This window comes from Gopherus flavomarginatus, chromosome 10 (genome assembly GCF_025201925.1).
Source record: "Gopherus flavomarginatus isolate rGopFla2 chromosome 10, rGopFla2.mat.asm, whole genome shotgun sequence".
NCBI lineage: Eukaryota > Metazoa > Chordata > Testudines > Testudinidae > Gopherus > Gopherus flavomarginatus.
This window is the reverse complement of record NC_066626.1, coordinates 54,706,694-54,719,416: the sequence shown is the minus strand read 5'-3', so window position 1 is coordinate 54,719,416 and position 12,723 is coordinate 54,706,694. Positions and strand designations below refer to the sequence as shown.

General features: G+C 39.7%; 1 protein-coding gene across 50 annotated transcripts in view; it reads right to left on the bottom strand.

Moving 5' to 3' along the window:
- The window catches only part of NEB (nebulin), a 193,599-nt gene that overhangs the window by 121,725 nt on the left and 59,151 nt on the right, over positions 1–12,723 (bottom strand). For 45 of the 50 annotated variants that reach the window (XM_050969087.1, XM_050969101.1, XM_050969094.1 and 42 more), the window contains exons 45-53: positions 11,677–11,988; positions 11,245–11,448; positions 10,551–10,655; positions 9,442–9,549; positions 8,357–8,668; positions 6,626–6,829; positions 6,006–6,110; positions 5,792–5,899; positions 4,389–4,700 (exon numbers count right to left, since the gene is read on the bottom strand). In XM_050969087.1, coding sequence (XP_050825044.1) covers positions 4,389–4,700; positions 5,792–5,899; positions 6,006–6,110; positions 6,626–6,829; positions 8,357–8,668; positions 9,442–9,549; positions 10,551–10,655; positions 11,245–11,448; positions 11,677–11,988 — 1,770 coding nt within the window. The remainder of the gene's footprint in view (positions 1–4,388; positions 4,701–5,791; positions 5,900–6,005; positions 6,111–6,625; positions 6,830–8,356; positions 8,669–9,441; positions 9,550–10,550; positions 10,656–11,244; positions 11,449–11,676; positions 11,989–12,723) is intronic. The other 5 variants (XM_050969128.1, XM_050969124.1, XM_050969118.1 and 2 more) reach the window with 5 other exon arrangements.

Sequence of the window (12,723 nt, the reverse complement as noted above, 5' to 3'; positions counted from 1 at the left end):
CCTACAGGTAAAGGGACTTCTGATCATCTGAACAGAAACAGTAGCAGCAACTTAACAAATTAGCATCATCATGAGAGCCTTGCATGATAGCATAATGAGTAGAAAAGGTATGTACAGATGACCATGTTGCTGCTGTGTACCAGAACTGACTCAGGAGGGTAAGTGTTGGTTAGGCCTTTTAAAAAATCAAGAAACAAGAGGATGAGAGAAAATGGAAAACCTATCTATTGGCAGGTGTACTGCCAAAGTAAAAAGCAGGTGAACTCCCACAGAACTATTTGAGGGGCCTGATAATTTCAGATGCAGGAGATACCCATCACGTGAATAACCTCACTCTAAGGGTACTGCAGGATTGTGCCCAAATAGAAAAATCTCTTCTACTTTGATGTGTATGTGGCTCTAGTGGATTCTTTTCTGCAGCTCACCAAAATGGCCCACATCTCTCAGAAGCAGGTTTTCTTATGAGTATTCAACTAGAGATGATCCACACAATAAGGTGGAGAGATTTGAGATTTGGATGAAGAGATCTGCCCTGCTTCTGTGACAGAAGTTCAGTACTTGGTGGTAGAATTGTCGATAAACTGGTCAACAGGTGATGCAGATCCATGAACCAAAACTGTCTTGGCCATGTCTGTGCAACGTTGATTAATAATATTTGTTCTGCTTCAGCTTTGTGCAGAAAAACCTCATGCACTTGTTGTTGAGGTTGGTCATGAACAAGTCCATTACTGGATACCCTAGCAGTGAAAAACCTAGAGGAGAATGTCTTTCCTGATTGACTGCATGTGACTGCATGGGTATTTCTCACTCCTGCAAGGTGAAAAGCCTTCCGGGAAACATTGTGATGGATACCCAGATTCCAAAGCAGGAAGCCTCCTGGCACAGTTCAGACAAACTTGCACCTCTCTGTAGTGTTGTCTCTGAGAACTTCCACCAGCTAGTTTTTGATGGAGGGAATAAATATCACACAGGCCCAACAAATAGCTTAGAGTTCTAATAAATTTATATTGAGGGAAACCTCCTGAGTTGACAGGGTTTTTCTCCAGGGCTGACCACAGACCACGTTTCACTGCAGATACTTTTCTTCTTCCCTGGTGCGGTCAGTTCCTATATGCATTCTCTCTCTCTCTTCTCCTTCTGAGAGTGCTCATGAAGCTGAAGCAGAACAAAGATCTTGTGTCTGAGGTTGACCGAGACATGGACAAATTAGAGAAAGTCCAGAGAAGAGCAACAAAAGTGATTAAAGGTCAAGAAAACACGACCTATGAGGGAAGATTGAAAAAAAAGGCATTTGTTTAGTCTGGAGAAGAGAAGACTGAGATGGCAACAGATTTCAAGTACATAAAAGGAGGAGAGAGAAAAAATGTTCTCCTTAAACTCTGAGGACAGGACAAGAAGCAATGGGCTTACATTGCAGCAAGGGCATTTTAAGTCAGACATTAGGAAAAACTAGGGTCAGAGTGGCTAAGCACTAGAATAAATTGCCCAGGGAGGTTGTAGAATCTCCATAATTGGAGGTGTTTAAGAGCAGGTTAAACAAACACCTGTCAGGTCTGGCCTAGATAATACTAGTCCTGCCATGAATGCAGAGGACTGGACTAGATGACCTGTCGAGGTCCCTTCAAGTCCTACAATTCTATGGTTCTTTGTCTCCCTCATCCTTTGGTGGAGGCTTGTTACAAAAGTCATGGTCTGTTCAAAGAGAAAAAACAGAAACCTTTTGCACATGTACCTCAGGACCACCCACCCACTCGTAAAGTAAAGCACTCGACTATGTATGCAAATCTGCATGTTCGGATGGTGCGTGGAAGGATGAGATACTGAATGAAGCCAAGCTTGCAGATAGCAAAAGTGAAGTTTGGCATGCAGAATTATGTACATTTATGAGGCTCAGGAACAGAAGGCAGCTATGTACTGTTGTTATTGTGCTGAAGCAGAGGGCATTGGTAAGGGTGGTTATAGACTGATGCTTCTCACTTGACAGATAAGCTATGGTTGTTCCAGCATTGAGCTCTGCTCCTATAAAAGTTATGCAATTCCTGGGTTGTAAGTGAGATTTCTCCAAGTTAATTTCAGATCTAGATGAGAGAATACTTGTCTGATGACTAGGACCCAGATACTTGATGCTGCCTGGATCAGTTAATCATCCAGGTAAGGAAATATTTGAAGGCCCAAATGATAGAGATGGCTGTTACTGCTGACATGCATTTGGTGAAGAACCTCAGGGCTGATGACAAACTGAAAGGGGTCACTGTGTACAAGTAGTGGTTGGCGCCTCCCACAAATCAAAGGTATTTGCTGTGGGAGAGATGTATTGCCACATGGACTTATGCATCTTGTCAGGCACCATACCAGTCTCCAGGGAAGGGATAATAGAAGTAACGGGGACCATGCTGAGCTTGGTCTATTTGATTAAATAGTTCAGCTTTCTTCAGTTTAGAATGAGATGGAGGACCTCCGTTTTTTTGGGACTAGGAAGTACTGGAAATAGGAGCTTTTTCCTCTGGTAGTAAGGTACTTTCTCTGTGGCTCCCAATTCTAGAAAAGACCACGACACTTGAAGTAACATGGTGTCATAAGAGGAGTCCCTGAAAAGGGACAGGGAAGGTGGTTTGGGAAAAGGAATGGAAAGGAACGGAACAGGATAACATATCCCTTCTTTACCATGCTGAGTAGCAACTTGTCTGACATAATGTTTTCCCAAGCACAGTAAAAAAGGGATAGGTGTGACCCAAAGGTAGGAGATATCATCAGTATGCTGACCTTGATCAAAAAGTCAAAGCAACTGTTTTGAGGTCACAGACGTCTTGTAAGAATGGCCCACCACAGTAGAATATGGCTAGTGATGTCTAGGAAGTTTGATCTCTTCTTAGTGGGATATTGAGATCTCTGTTGGAAAAAGGGTCTAGAATAATGCTGTGGCCTAAATTGCTTCCTTTTTGTAGCTGGAGTGTAAAGACTTGACAAGATAGCTTATTAGCAGCTACTATCACCAAACAATCAGGAACTGAATGAGTAAAGAAATGCTTAAACCCTTCCTGAGGAACCTGGTACCATCTGTCCACTCACTTGGCCTTGGGAGTAAAGAAATTGGAGTCTGCCAGAGTCTTTGCTGATTCTCTTGTTAATAAGAAAGGCAACACTTCCTGAAGTAGGAACCAATATGGCTTTTGAGTCTCTTAATGTCAAAGGAACCATAGTAATTAGGTCACTGATAGAGATGTTTATGCTTCAGAGATCTTGCCAAATTGGGAGAAAATGATGGACAAGTCATAATTTCTGCAGCCAGGAAGTTGGGAGCGGTGCTGTTATGACCAAAGTGAGTAAGAAAAGGAGACCCACAGAGACCTGAATTGTTTTGCGCCTCAATCTAACCATCGAAAAGGACAAGTTACTGACCAAACTCCCACATTAGAAGGACAGTTTTGAAGAGCATGTTAAAGACTTAGATAACTTTGTACATAGATAGACCAGATATTGGATCACCCTTGCATCGTGGATGGAAAAATATGGATGATCAACTACTTCATGTATGCTTCAAGGGCCCAATGGCATCTGAGCTTGTACAAGACCTTCTCTGTACATATGCCCATAGAAGTCCCTGCACAATCAGCTGTGTCTGTAATCAGAATAATCTTCCCTGCACAGAACGGTGTACATGTCAAGGCAATGAAGACCATGATAACCCACACACTCTCAACAGAGGCCATAATTATGAACAAGATGATGATAATGATTTTGATTAGAAATGTCACCAACACAACTATATTATACCTGTACAAATTATTTATAGATGTTTATCCTTTATGTTGTTGTTGTGACGCTTTGAAGTCACAGAGAAATTCAATTTTGTCCTTAAATAACGCATAGAGTTAAAATAACAAACAAAAGCAAATATTTCAGAGTAGCTATTTTAACATGTTGATGGTGTCACTGTTTATCCCAGTTTCTATGGTAATGGCACCACTTGATAGTTCCACATCATTCCTCATCTTAAAGTACACATAATACACTTTCAAATGACGTATAATGTGCATAGATGTACAAAGGATAGCTTAAGTAGACCAAATTACTGGAGTCCGACACTGAAGCTTGTAGGCAGGGAGGCCCAGTCAGTGGGGATTAAGATGCAGATTTCCATCCAAGAGAGGTGATGGCTGGGAGTCAGAAGCCTAAAGTGGCTGCCCCCTTGCTGGACCATGGAGGGGGAATACACATGCAATTGACCTGAAACTGTGACAACCCACCAATCTAGTATGCAGCAGAAAACATCCTTGCAGGATAAGAGTCCAGAACTGCAGCCCTTAAATAAGTTTTTTGACATTGCAGGAAAGCCATGTTTAATAAAACACTTCAGTTTTCACAAAGCTAGTAAAAGTCGGACTTACATCACTCTGAAGATCATAAGTTTTCCTGGCATGTACAACATCATTCTGGTCTGGCAGACATGTCCACTGGTGCAGAGGATGTCTATAATCAACTTCACTAACCAGTTCCTGGCACTTCTTGGCAAGTACAATTCCCAGCATATCCACGGGAGTATTATATTTGGTCTTCCATTTCTCAAAATCTTTCTTGTATTCCCTGTCACTCTGGATCTTGGCTACATGCATAGACCACACCATCTTAGGATCATCCTGGATGTTGCGGGCTCCCACATGGTGGCCAAGCTGTTTGCGGTACCCTTCTTTGTATTTGTACTGTAGGCAAAAAAAAAGTTTAATAAGTAAGATTCAGGGGTGGGGGCTAAGAAAACATCCTATAGCAACTTCCTGGAGGACTTCATCATGAGCTCAGAGTACGGAGGGTTTTATGTGAAGAAGTGTTCTGTTCATAGAGTGTGGTATCTGACTGCTAAAGCACTCATGGGCTCCCTGCACTTAAAAAGATGTTTAGACACAAGAGCTCCTTAAACACGTAAGTAATAAGATGTCTTTGTGATTAGGTCCTTGGAGTGTTTGGAGAGGAAAACTACTGCTTCCTCTGCCTGAGACATTGTATCAAAGTCATTTCTAATTCCTTGGTCAGGCTCCCCTGAGGTCAGAATTCAAATTCTCTCTCTGAGATGCCCATCAGTTACTTCCTCAGATAACAGCCTCAACCTTGTAAAGATGTTATTAAAAATATTGGTAAATGGGTACTAAATTTGGTTACTAAGTATCAAAATATTACACAGACCTTCAACATGCTACAACAATAGTTTAGCTTGACAGTCTCTGAGTGGAAAAACTTCTCCCTGTGACTGGATAAGCCACTCTGTGTGGTCATGGCCATGTCAATTTCTCAACTAGCATTTAGCCTAAAATCCAGTCCAATTTGTTTAATGCTTTTGCATATAGTCTACTAGTTAACAAGGTGAAACACATTTTTTTCCAAATGCCAGTTTCAATTAAGTGGGTTTGTTACTGAGAAAGGTCTGATAGGCAGTATTGGAAGGTTTCACTACAACAAAAAAATTATTTCTGCTAAAAATATTGACAAGCCATTATTAAATAGGAGGGATTAGTCAGAATCAGAACTGGACAAGATGACTTCATTTGTCACACCCCTCAAGCCATCAAACAGAGATCCTCAAATAGACAACAGATGCTGAGAGTGGAACCTAGCCACAGATAAAGTAAGGACAGCCCTACAGTTCCCGTAGGGAAGATTTTATTCCAGTTGCACTCTATTTATTGTTTGGAAAGTGTGTTGCTGGATACATGATTGTGTTGATGAAGCATGCCCTTAACTGCTCACTACAATGTTGAGACCTCTGAAACTGAGAGGAGAAGGGTCCAAATTTACTTACCTCACTTGCAATATCTCGGGAGGCTTTAGCTGTCCTGATTGGAATGGCATCTACCCGTAGGTCATAGCCTTTCTTCTTGTCCTCTTCCATTGCAAGTCTGTACAGTTTCTAAAATCATAACAAATATTCCTCACATTTCAGAAATAATGCACTTCATTTTCATCTAAATAGTCTCACATGCTGCCTTTCAATTTTTAAGCAAGGCATCACCTACCTCACTGTAATTCAATTTGTTCTGCTGCGCCAATACAATATCAGGGGTATCTGCCATCACATGGATACTAGTTTTATCTTTATTCCAAGCTGCTGTATATGAGCGCTGAAAAGCAAACAGTAAATATAATAAGATGTTCTAAATCATGAAGACCTAAGTCATTAATAGGGTACGAAACTTCTGGGTTACAATTCACCTGACATTTATATGAATATCTTTGCTAGGTATAACAGGCCAATTGTCTGTACAATCATGATAAATAATTGCACTCCTCCTTGAAAAGGAAATGTACAGCTCTTTACATTAATTATTTTGTAACAACATAAAATAACATGTAAAAACATAAAGCTAATCTCTTATTAAACCACTTTTTCATGTTTCTGATCTTAAACATAAGCAACTATTAAATATAGTTTTTAAAATATACCTTAACTATGTGCTAGAAACTCAAAATACAAAACAAAAGTACTCAGTTATAATGAAAATAAATCCCTGACATTCAATGAAATGGCTATAGTATTGTAAAGTAAACTTCCTTGTTTTCCTTTAAGAAAAAACACTTGAGCATCCAGAAGAACTATACTGTTTTAATTTTAATTGCAAATAAATAGAAAACTCACCTGGTTCATAATTTCAGAATTGTGTTTTGCCAGAACCATTGGTAGAGAATCAAGCAGGCTATTAAATTTGATCGTGTCTGGGTGTTGCCGGTAGGTATGGTCACTCAGGATGTGGGTTGCTCTCTTATTCTTCTCGTCATCCAGAGAACCAACTGGGGACCAACCAATGCCCCTCATCCACTGAAGATCTGATTTATATAAAAGCTGAAATAACAGAGGAAGACAAGATAGTTTGTTATTTTATTTAGACAACATGAATATTTTTTTCTTCAAAGAAAAGCAGCACCACTTAAAGAGAGCCTCAATGTTTAATCAATATCTAATGATGACAGAGGTATTCACCTTGTAGTCCTCTGATATGGCTAATTCTATAGTGATGGACTCTGAAACCCAAGGTGGATTCTGCCTACTTCAGTTATAATTATAGAGGAAGACAAGAAAATTCATTATTTTATTTAGACAACATGAACATTTTTCTTCAATGCAAAGCAGCACCAGTTAGAGAGATTCTCACTGTTTAATCAATATCATATGATAACAGAGGTTATCACCTCACAGCCCTCTGACAGGGCTAGTTCAGCACTGAAGGTATATCTGTGTTTCAGTGTAAGCCCAGGGTTCAAACTCACGCTCAATTCCCCCCACCCTCGCTCACTGTCTGGTCTATACATAAATTGCACTAAACCAGGACTCAGACCCAGGTCCCAGGACCCCAAGGGAGTGGAGGTTCCAAGCCTGAGTCAAGCCTGGACCCACAGTTCAATCCCTATTGTTTTGCAATGTAGACCTGTGCTCTGGGAGTCCACCAAAAGTATCCCATAATCCCATGGGCCAACTTTCTTTGTTCTCAGGACAGTCATCTTTGGTGGACAGTCAAGTTTTCCCACAGTGCACCACAAAGGGTTGGACAGCATATTTTTGGAGGGCATTAGGAATTCTTGGATATGAGTTGCTGGACTGGGGCCTCCACACCACAGCATAGACACTAGAACACCAGGTTGGCACCCAGGGTTCAAAAATTCCTAATCTGGGGATACAAATGATTGTAAATTCTCAAGCCCTAAATCAAGAAACCCAGGGTCTGCTAACTCAAGCTGTACAACTCCGGGCTTACATTACAATGTAGACATGCCCTAACAGTCTCTGAAACCAAGGGTGATTATGCCTATACTAGTTACTACACAGAAATCTTACTCCACCTGCTGGAAATTCTGTTTCTGTCAGGATGAAGATTCATCTACAACTATAATGGAGATTCCTGAAATGCACATTGAATGTCTAGGTAATTACAGCCATCTCTTCCTCTGCCAAATGTCACAGATGAGGATGCACTTCCCAAACGCTTGAGCTCTTGACATGTCACTTATACACCCCAAATAGTAATTATTTGAAGACATGAAATTCAGATTGTCTTGCCCTTACTCTGCTCCAATCCACTGTTCAAATCCACAGCAACAAACTTAACTCCAAATTGCTCAAGAGGAGATCAGTACTTAGTAAGGATACAAAAAGTAGGCTGCCTGCTGCTAATTGTGAGCTTACTAACCTGCAAAAGAGCTCACTTCTATTGTCACTGGTCTGAAAATACCCACCAATCCAGTATGTAAAGGTCTTTGCAGGACAAAAGAGAGTCCAGAAATATAGCCCTTAAATATGTTTTTTGACATTGGAGCAAAAATATACTTAATAAAACACTTCAGTTTTCACAAAGCTGGTAAAATTAGGACTTACATCACTCTGAAGATCATAACTTTTCCTGGCATGTACAACATTGTTCTGGTCTGGCAGACATGTCCACTGGTGCAGAGGATGTCTATAATCAATGTCACTGACTAGTTCCTGACATTTCTTGGCCAGCACGACTCCCAGCATGTCCACTGGGCTATTATACTTGGTCTTCCATTTCTCAAAATCTTTCTTATACTCCCTGTCACTTTGGATCTTGGCTACATGCATAGACCACACCATTTTGGGATCATCCTGTATGTTGCGGGCTCCCACATGGTGGCCAAGCTGCTTGCGATACCCTTCTTTGTATTTGTACTGTTGGAAAGAAAGAAAAAAACAATTGATGCTTTTTCAGATTCAACCTAGAAACGCTACCTTTGTAAAAACTGTTGGTGAAACTCCTTAGTTATTATAACATACTAAGAACCTAATCCTATGAGTTGATGATTGATTCCTATAAATAGCTGAGCATCCTTAATCCCACTGTAGTAGAAGATATAGCCCTTATAATTTCATAGGATGGGGTTCACAGCTTTTGCAAACCCTTCCTCATCTATGTAGTCCCAATTTATGTAGCGAATTCCACTGGACTTAGTGTGCTTCATTGGGACTATTCACATACAGGTTTGTGGGATCCAGGTTATATCTAGCAAATAATTGTCCATGTAATGGTTAATTCCAGGTTTGATAAGAAATATTAAATCTGAATTCAAACTCTATTTCAGTGAGTCACATATTCATTTTCAAACAATTACATGCAACTCCATAGCACAGTCTAAGTCACTGATGGACTATGCTAATTTTCAAATGAAATAAAATGTCAATGTCATCCACAAAATTTCAGTAATAAACTGGGTTTAAGTGATATATATAGTAGCAGACTGAAAAAAACAAACACAATGTATTGTTGGGTGACTAGCCTTGCACTGAAGCATCCAGTGTATGCCTTCTTTTTCTTTTTTGAAAGACAGAAAGACCTTATCCCACTGACGCCAGTAGAAAGACTCCCACTGATTTCAATCAGCACTGATTCAGCCTCATAGTGCTTAACCACACTGTCTGTTATTTTAGTTTAGTAAGACACTTACTTCACTTGCAATGTCTCTGGATGCCTTTGCTGACTTAAGTGATATGGCATCATGAGGAAGTTCATAGCCTTTCTTCTTCAGTTCTTCGTATCCTAACTTGTAGAGTTTCTGTTAAGATAAGTTTGCAGTAATGATTGCAAGCACACTTTGCAGAAAAGTATTCCAATGTTGATGTTTGGAGAGAAAGGAAATGCTATGTATTTTACACCATAGTTCAAGAACTGAATTCCTATTTTTTACATTGTGCAGAAAACAAGGGTAGATTTATCAAATGGAGTTGGTTCCTACTAATTTTCAATTGCCAATGCATGCTTGCCAAGCTATCATATTTTTAAATTAAAAAGCACATTTTTAGGACTCTGAGATGGCTTTCTTGGTGCTAGAAATTAGTCAAAAGTCTTGCATGCTCTTCTTGCTACAGAACATTTTCCACCACCAAACTAAGGGTGGAAATTATTGCATAACTGCAATAGATTGACTAGGGAGAGGTAAATAAAAGTTTTTGGTTGCAACCAATACTGTCATTTACTTTACTTACGTAATCTGATTAATAAACATTGCTCCAGACCACAATTACATGGACTTCTAAGAGAGTCAACAATGCATATTTTCTGACTCCCTGTGTGTCTGTTTTCATGCTATCATGACCTCTCCTCTTGAATACTATTGATAAATCTTTTTGGCATTTCTTTCTGATGTTCCATAACAAAGGAGAATTTGACAAAAATGATACTCTATAATTCTAAAAATTCAACTCACTACAATTAGACATTTTCCCACAACAGGTTGCTAGACTAATTACATTTTATTGGAGAGGTATTTAAGGGGTTGATTTGAGCAATAGGGATGAAATGGACATATCTAAAGATAGCAACCTCATACTGTATGCTTTGTTGGTATTTTTCTTGTAATCTAATAACTGCCATATTGGCTCCCTCCACATAACAAGTTTACCAGAAAAAGACCATGGGTATGTTAAAGGCTGTAAGAATTCAAGAGTTCTAGAATAAATTCTGAAGGACTTTACTGCAATTTAGACTGAATCCACGCAGTGAATTTTCAAGTCATAAGCTCGTTGAACATCCAGTGTAGTATGGAGTTAAACTTACATCACTTGTATTGATTAAGTTTGCTTTAGCCAAAAGGATTTCAGGAGTGTCAGGCATGATGTGAATGTGAGTCTTGTCCTTGTCCCATGCTTCTCTGTAAAGTCTCTAGAAGGAGAAACAAACAAGAACAGTGTGTCTAATAGAATCTTCATATAAATAGCAGATTTCATTCAGCTTCACCTTATGTCTGTAACAGCAATACAAGAACATGTCACGCAAGTATCGAGTGTGGGAGATATAAATGGTACTGGATGGATAGTTGAAGAAAATAATGCATTAATCACTTAGAGTTCTATTTAAAAACAATTTTTTGCATCCCTTTTGTATGTGGAAGGCCAAAAAGAGTCATCATTATAACAGTCCCATATACAGCATAACTAAGGTTAAATATGGGTAAAGATATTATTTATGCTTAACATTGAATACATTTTGTAGATCAGCCATGATAATCTCCTGAATCACATTTGGGACTTCTTGACAGCTGAACTCAAGATGTCAAATGGGCCAAAAATCACAGAAATCTGACATTTTACTAAACACAGAGCTATGACCAACAATTGGAAAATTCCTTTTTTAAAGACATATTAGTCACTGTTAACTCAAATTATATTAATTTTAGCATTATATGAGAAGTTGAAATAAATTACAAGTTAATGTATCTGTTCAATTAAATGTTCAGCCTTCAGAAACTTACATCACTCCTATTTTTGGCATTAGACTTTGCCAAAACTATGTCCATGGCATCAGGAATACTTGTGAATTTAACAGTGTCTGGTGGCTGGCGGTATTTCTTCTCACTCAGGATTTCTGAAGCTTTCTTGTTCTTTTCTGCCTCCAAAGAGCCAGAGGGGATCCATCCCAGGCCTTTAAGCCATTGAAGATCTGACTTATATACATTCTGTGGAGGAACCAAACAAATCAGGGACAGTCATTCTCTTGTCTGCATCAATGAACTACGTTAAAAGATTAATTGGCAATTAACAGAGCATGTTTAGCTATGATCCGTATTGCTGGAACTACAAGAGGAAATGTCATTTCTGCTCTATAGGGACACCAGATTCCCTTCAATAATGAACATATCTTCCATAAATATAAAAGAAATATATCAAGTAAAAAGGAAACTTACATCACTCTGTAGTTCATATACTTTCTTAGCTTGGATGATGCTAGTCTGGTCTGGCAAACTAGTCCACTGGTGTAGGATCCGTCTGTAATCTACATCACTAACCAATGACTGGCATTTCTTAGCCAGTAGGAAGCCCAACATATCCACAGGCATGTTAAACTTGGTCTTCCACTTCTCAAAATCTTTCTTGTACTCCCTCTCACTCTGCATCTTGGCTACATTCATAGACAACACAAGTTTGGGATCATCCTGTAGGCTGCGGAATCCAATGTGATGTCCCAGCTGCTTGCGGTAACCTTCTTTATACTTGTACTAAAATCATAAAGATTGTGGTACTCAAATTAAGATAAGAATGAGAAAATGGGGAAATAACAGCTTATTAGATACATTCACCAGCATGCCATGTATGCTGGCAGTTAGACTCACAAGCAAACTTCAATTTCTTGCTCTCTTGGACGCCAGAAGCTGAGCAGATCATTATGGTTTCACACTTAGGGGTCTAATATTCCCTTGATGTATGTGCATAACTTTGCTTGATGTTAGTGTTCTAGGAATGCCTCTGCTGCCGAAGGAATTGAGCCTTTGGACTGCGTAGAAAGATCAGGCTGCACATCTCTCAGAATGGCTCCTCCACTGCACAAATTACCAACCAACTACAATCTGGAGAGACCGCTTGCTTGGTACTCCCAGGTGGAGACATAATCCCAGTGTCTCAAAGGATAAAAGTCAGCACTGGAAAATATAGGGTCCTGACTATCCAGAACAATTCCCTAAAAATTAGCAAACACCTGTCCTTATACACAAGCACTGCACTGAGGCTGGGATGTGGAGCAGTGCTGGGCATGTGTTTGCCTTGAGACCTGTTCTACAGCTGCATGGTAGACTCAGGGCAGTGGGAGGAGTTAGTTGGGTCAAAATCTGCTGCTGCTCTAAAAACATAGACCAGGTAGCTCTGGGTAGTACAGGCTGCTCCCATGCCACATAGAAGGCAAATGGCAAGCTTGAGGTCATGGTGCAATGATGTGAGAGCAATCTCTCTCGTACTGT